At 27.8% G+C, this 7,339-nt stretch overlaps 1 protein-coding gene across 1 annotated transcript in view; it reads left to right on the top strand.

The window, feature by feature from the left end:
* Window positions 1–622: 622 nt before the first annotated feature.
* LOC100168916 (ATP-binding cassette sub-family B member 10, mitochondrial) overlaps window positions 623–7,339 on the top strand; it is a 7,000-nt gene continuing 283 nt past the window's right edge. Inside the window, exons 1-10 of the mRNA XM_008188022.3 lie at window positions 623–965; window positions 1,081–1,281; window positions 1,951–2,153; window positions 2,228–2,338; window positions 3,454–3,624; window positions 3,684–3,915; window positions 6,311–6,597; window positions 6,681–6,934; window positions 7,013–7,122; window positions 7,232–7,335. Coding sequence (XP_008186244.1) covers window positions 908–965; window positions 1,081–1,281; window positions 1,951–2,153; window positions 2,228–2,338; window positions 3,454–3,624; window positions 3,684–3,915; window positions 6,311–6,597; window positions 6,681–6,934; window positions 7,013–7,122; window positions 7,232–7,335 — 1,731 coding nt within the window. The 5' untranslated portion in view covers window positions 623–907. The remainder of the gene's footprint in view (window positions 966–1,080; window positions 1,282–1,950; window positions 2,154–2,227; window positions 2,339–3,453; window positions 3,625–3,683; window positions 3,916–6,310; window positions 6,598–6,680; window positions 6,935–7,012; window positions 7,123–7,231; window positions 7,336–7,339) is intronic.

The raw sequence follows: 7,339 nt of genomic DNA, 5'->3' as shown, positions 1-7,339 counted from the left end.
TACCGATCGCACTATCGCCCGTATGAGCCAATGTTCTGGGAAAGTGTAGAGCTAGTTGTTATTGAGAATTCTCGATGATCGAGGGGGATAATAATTCCCATATTATTATATTTTGTGTAAACAACTAAATATTAATAATAATAATAATAATATCCTAGTTCCTAACACGATTTAAGATAGTATCTTAAATCGTGGTTCCTAAATATGAGTCTAGATAATAATATAGTCATGTCATATAAACACGTATAAACGTATTCTGACATTCTGTCGAAATTTACAATATTTGATTATTTGTTTTTAGAAAAAAAAAATAGAACAAAATTTAATGCATTATAGAATATACTTAATTATAAATTGTTATAAATATTGAGAAAAAATTATGGGGGGGATTTATCCCCCTCATTCCCCCCGTTTGACCGCCACTGGGTACTTTTAAATTCTGTATTTTTATTTTCTGTATTTAAACACTTTGTAAATTTATGTTCTGGCGGTTTATTTTCTGGAATATTATATGCACCCTAAGGGCTGGCTTCTCACCAATCGTTTCTTATCGTTATCACAGTTTCTTATCAGTTATCGGCTATAGTCTTCATTTATTTCATATTTAATTACATATTTACTTTCTACTTTTTACTTTTTAGTTTAATAAGTTACATTATAGTTAGTTAGTTGTTTAAGTATTTCGAATTATTGTATTAGACATATTTTATATAATTTCGTTTCATATTTTTATTCCTTACATAACTTAATTAGTAGTTGAATCACTGTGTGTCATCAATATGACTTTCGGGCTATTACGTTATAGCTTGTGTACAAAATTTAAATTGCCCATTCATTACCAACACAGTTTTATAGTCAGTATACCTCGTTATAGTACACGAAAGCCTTTACTTAATGAAACTGTAAGATGGATGAGCACCAAAAGTACAACAAAGGAAACAAAAAAATTATTTTCAGAGTCCAAGGTTCTGAGATTGTATTCGCTTGCAAAGCCAGAAAAAAATAGGCTTATATGCAAGTTAAATATAGTGGTCATCGATTGATTTCTATGATTGACTATTTTTTTTATTAATTTTTCAGGTGCTGTATGTTTTTTATTAGTATCTAGTGCAGTAACAATGGCAATTCCATTTTCCTTTGGACGGATTGTTGATATAATTTACAAGTCTGACGTTACAGAAGCACAATCTAAATTGGTTACAATATGTACAATACTGCTACCAGTATTTTTAATCGGCGCTGCATGCAATTTTGGACGCATATATTTAATTAACACATCTGGTAACTTAATTGAATAATTTGCTTCCATACACCTATTTCAACAAACTATATTTCAGCTTAAATATTTATTAATTTTTAATTTTCTAACAATTTTGTGTATACAATATTAATTAAAAATTATTATGATACATTAATATTCTCTAAAGTAAATAATTGTATACATTTTATAATGAATATTACCTACAATAATGTATAATATATTTTATGTATAGGTAGCACTAGAAAAATATTTCAATATTACAAATTTACTTTTTTCACTTCCTTACATTAAACTAAATTAGTTAAATAATTAAATTATTATACATTTTTACTACCTTCTATTAAATATGATTTTATAAATATTAAATAGTATAATATGAATAAATGTGATGTATAAAATATACATTATTTTCATTCTGAACTTGGAGGCTGGAGCCTTAATACATAAATTTGTACCATTTTAGTTACATCCGCTATATTACATTATGTCCCAACGGGACATAGCCAATAATCTATTTAAATAAAAAAAATAAAAAATGAATTTTATTTTATTTAATGTAATTTAGTTTTCTAGTGATTTTGTGTACTTCCACATTTATATTAAAATATATTATATATTAATTTTAATAGTTGAATGCTCGGTTGAATGAATTTTTGTTTATTATTAATTTTAATAATTGTATTTGCTAGGTTATAAAATAACAAAAACACTTAGAGAGTTATTATTTAAATCTCTTTTGTCACAAGAAACTGCATACTTTGATCGTCATAGAACTGGAGAACTTATTAATCGACTATCATCTGATTGCTTACTTGTAAGCCAAACCATTACTACAAATATTTCTGATGGACTACGTTCTACTATAATGGTTGCCAGTGGTGTTTCTTTTATGGTAATTTCAATTTTTTTACAAATTACATAATTTTTTAGTGTTAAAAATAATGTTTTATGTTATTATGTTTTTAGTTTTTTGTATCTCCAAAATTAGCTTTGGTCGGCTTATCCATAGTGCCTCCAATTGCTGCATTGGCTGTGATATATGGACGTTTTGTACGAAAAATTACACGATCTGTACAGGTATATAATATAATGAATATTAATACATGATTTTTTTTCTATTATTATTAAGATTAAACTTTAGCAGATTAATCTAAACTATGTTTATTTTCTATTACATTCTTCCTTTTATTTTCTTTCTTTCAAATAAATAAGGGTTTGAGTTCTATTTATATTAATAACTCGTTGATAGAAAACACAATTTATTATTATCAAATATAATTGATTAAAAGTCTAACATCTAATATAATTGATAGTTTAACTTAAAAAAACCGAGGAACTTAATGTCTATGTTGTAGAGTAGGTTTTAAGTGTACCTTGTCATTGACTGGGTCACTGAATATGTTAAATTTGAATTTTATTATAAATCAATAATCATTAGAGCTTGGAAGTTATAGGATCTAAAAAAAGAAAAATATGCACGAAAAAAATGTCAAATATAAAAAAAATATAATAAAAATTCATAAAAATTAAAAAATATTTGAAAATCTAAAAAATCCATTTTATGTTGTTATTAATTTGCATTAAAAGAAATGGAAAATACCAATATATTCTTAGCTATACTCAGACACGGCACTAGAATTTTTTTCCACCGGGGACAGAGTGGGGCAAACATTTTTTTTACATGGGCTAAGGTTTTTTCAACAAATACTGAGGTTATTTAAATAAAATATAAATATTTTCGTATAATATAACATAATATAGATATTAACTATATAGTACACAAGTTTTTATATTGTATACTCTAAAAGTCTAAACAGATAATATGTACAAACTTTTGAACAGTTAAAAGAGCCCCACCTTGCCCCCCCCCCCCCCTATGCCTGGCTATACTCAAAGTCAAAAATATAGTTTATAGCATTAGATAATAGATGCCATCTTAATGTGTCTTAAGTGTGTTACAAGTAAGATAGAAAAGCTATAAATATACTTTATAAAATATGTCTTATTGTATTCAGTGTGTTTATCATTTTATATTATTATAATATTCAATTTTGATAGTTTCTGAACTACAAACAAGTACATTCTGTGTATACTATCATACAAACTAAAAATTCACTTTAGTGCTATATTTATCATTCTAGTAATATTTTACTATTTAGTAAGTAGAAAATTATAGAGTATTAAAAATGCAGGATTCATTAGCTGCTTCAAACCAAGTTGCTGAAGAGAAAATATCAAATATCAGAACTGTAAAAGCATTCAGCCAAGAAAATAAAGAAATGTTTCTGTACAGGAAAAAAATGAATGAAGTATTGCAGCTTTCTATAAAAGAATCTTTCATGAGAGGGTTGTTTTTTGCTATGGTAACTTCAAATCAATTTTTTAGTAGTTATTTTGTTCATTGAATTTCATTGTTTGTTAGACAGGATTTGCCGGTAACTTTATAATTATATCAGTATTATACAGTGGTGGACTGTTGGTCAGCGAACAAGCTATTAGTGTTGGGGAATTGAGTTCCTTTTTATTGTATGCCGCTTATACGGGAGTGTCTATTGGTGGTCTATCAACATTCTATTCTGACGTTAATAGAGGCCTGGGCGCATCATCAAGAATATGGGAAATTATTGATCGTAAACCATCTATACCTATTTCTGGTAATCTTTTGACTTTTAAGTGTTATTAAGGGAGTTCCAGTTGGTCGTGTTTTAAGGAAATTAATATAGGTAATTTAACATGAAGACATAAAAATTACTCGTGTGTGCAAAGTAAACAAAGATTAGTATGTGTAAATTTAATCTGTAATTGTTTGGCTATCTTCCTGTATGCGCTCTACCGGCAGCATGCGACTGCAGTATGCGCTCTACCGTGTTTTTCCACCCTACAACTATGTTTCATTTATAGACAATATATTCAAGTATAAGTGGGATGATGTAAAGTAGTTAAGTAGTTAAGATCCTCTTAATAAGCATTCGTCAACTTGGATCACTATTCCGGGTCCTCCCAATTTAGAACGATTTTCGAACATTCTGACAGGTACATCACGGCACAAGTTCATCCAGTCACACACTGTATTATGTGATCTACCGGTTAAACTTATAATTGTAGACTGTTTAATATCTTGACACCAATAATAGACCAGTTCAAGTTGTGCACCGATGCTCAATCCACAATTGTTTCGGCCATTTTTGTCAATGTATGTCCAAAAACTATTATTTTTTCTATGTAATATATAGGTAATTAATGAACAATATTATACCTGAAATATTAAATAACACCTATGTTTCTTACCTTATGCTTTGAGTGGTTTGACACCCTTTCCTTTTACACCTCAACAATTTTCTTTCTTTGCCGCGCTCTTTTTTTATGTAATATTTCATTTCACTATCACATTTATTGCATAATATATTTTCTAGATTTACTAATAGATTTTTCGCAATTAAAAAATTAGTAACTGTTTCTTCATTTTGTATGATTTTGTAAAATTCTATTGCTAACATTTTGAACGTAACGTGATGAAAGTATAAAACCGTGTATGAACTCAAGTATTGTCACCCAACGACTAATATTATACGATCAATAAATATGATATGATGTAGAAAAAGAGAGTTCTAATCTTTATTACCATTCAACAATAAAGATATAAATTTTATAGTAGAGCGCATACAACAATCGTCCAATAATCGCAGGTAGACCGCAATCTGGGGTAGAGCGCATACAGGAAGATAGCCAATTGTTTTTGGTCAATATTTCCTAGAAATGTCCTGAATTATAACAGTGGGCATAATACCACCCAGTAGGTCGGTCGTTATTTATATTCGCCATCAATTAACTTACGCACGCGATGGGATTGACGGAATTTTAAATTATGATCAACTTTTTTCAATTTTAAACAGGCGGTTTTTATACCAACAAGCTAGACAAAACTGGAGTAAAAGTTTGATGGATTTTAATTTTGAAAATAAATTGTAATTGATTTTGTTACACAAGTTTACTAGGTTTTGCCAAAGGCGATTTTTAATATTACAATTATTGTTAGTGTCATAATTAGAGCCCGGATTTATATGCATTTAAAAAGTGTCAAATATGATGCAAATATGCAAGGAAAAAGTGGCTCAATATGCAATTATATGCCATATTATGTTAAACATTATGAAACATTGTTTTTTTTTTTTAAAAAAAACAAATTTTTACACCAAGGAAAGTAGTACCTACTAGATATTCTATCATACACAAAAGAATATTTAAATGGTTAAACATTTAATACTTTAAAAACCAAAATGCAATATTTTATAATCTTCATTTTTTCATTTTTTCATATTTTAAATTGTTCAAATGTCTACAACATTCAGAAAACTTAAAAAAATAATAAAAAAAAAATAAAAATAAAATCATCTATAAATATTATTCGTTCTAAAAAAAAATTGTGAAATTGAGTTACTGCCTTATTCGTTACGAACATCGAAGTAACAACATATTATGTCGAAATGCAGGTGTATGTGAATTATTGTTGTTAATATAATATTATCCATACGTGCTCCGATATCATGCAGTGTTTCAAAAATGACAACATTTTAAGAATATTCTTGTAAAAGACCCTGTCAACGATTTTTTTCTCTTTTAAAATAACTAAAATATAATTATCTTAAATAAAATAGGCAATTTATTAAAAACCCATTAAATATGCATATTATATGCACTTATGAACCAATAAGCAATTATCCTCTAAATATGCAAAATATGCAATATAAAATTTGGTGTTTAAATTCAGTGTGAGATGAACCGTGGACATTTTAGAACCCCCTAGACGTGCATACACTTAGTAAAAACATGCAAATGCATATAAATCTGAGCTCTAGTCATAATAAATAATATAAATACAAAAATATCATATTTTTATTCTTGGATATCACAGCTGAAAAAAATTAATATAAAATCGCCTTTGGCAAAACCTAGTAAATTTGCTAATCAATCATAATCTGTCAAACCAAATTCCTCTAGTTTTGTTTAGCATTTTATAACTTATTATTTATAACTTTATTGTTTTTACAGGTGGACTCAAACCATTAAATGATCCTAAAGGTGATATAAGCTTCCAGAATATTGTTTTTAACTATCCAAATCGACCAGACGCACCTATTCTTAATGGATTAAACTTAGAGATACCTAGTGGTATGATATATGCATTAGTTGGCCATAGTGGTAGTGGAAAAAGTACATTAGGTCATTTGTTATTAAGACTTTATGATCCTCAAAGTGGTCAAGTATGTTTAGACAAAACTGATTTAAAAATGTATGATCCAATTTGGTTACATGGTCATATTGGAGTCGTTAGTCAAGTAAGCTGCAATAGTTTCTCTGAAAATTTTAAACTATTAATATGTATGTCGTATATTTTATATTTATCAGTTGTTATTTATAGGAGCCAGTTTTATTTTCTGGGACTGTTAGAGAAAATATTGCTTATGGCCGTGAATGTGTAACAGATAATGAAATTATTGATGCTGCTAAAGAAGCAAATGCATATGATTTTATTGTACAAAAATTTCCAGATGGATTTGATACAATTGTTGGAGAGCGTGGTGTTCTATTATCAGGTGGCCAAAAACAAAGGATAGCTATTGCTAGGGCATTACTAAAAAATCCTAAAATATTATTATTAGATGAAGCTACAAGGTAATTATTATTTTCATAACTTATATGAAATTGTTGCCTATTTTGTTTTGTTTTATTTAATTGATAAAATTAATTCAGTGCATTAGATGCAGAGAGTGAAAAGTTAATTCAAGAAGCGTTGCAGAGAGTTTCAAAAGGAAGAACTGTATTGACAATTGCACACAGGTTATCTACTATTAAAAATGCAGGTAACTTACTGAATTATAGTCTTAATGTTTAAACATAAGGTGAAAGTTATTTATCAGGTTATAAATCCAATTAATATTTCATTAAAATTAAAATTGTCATTAATTTTAGATAAATTGGCTGTAATATTCAATGGAAAAATAGCTGAATTGGGTTCATATGATGCTCTTATGTCTATAGAAGATGGTTTATTTAGAAAACTCAACAAAAATCAAGTAT

The sequence above is a fragment of the Acyrthosiphon pisum genome, chromosome A2 (genome assembly GCF_005508785.2).
Source record: "Acyrthosiphon pisum isolate AL4f chromosome A2, pea_aphid_22Mar2018_4r6ur, whole genome shotgun sequence".
Classification (NCBI taxonomy): Eukaryota; Metazoa; Arthropoda; class Insecta; order Hemiptera; family Aphididae; genus Acyrthosiphon; species Acyrthosiphon pisum.
Note: the sequence above shows the minus strand (reverse complement) of the source record. Positions and strands in the feature narration are given on the sequence as shown.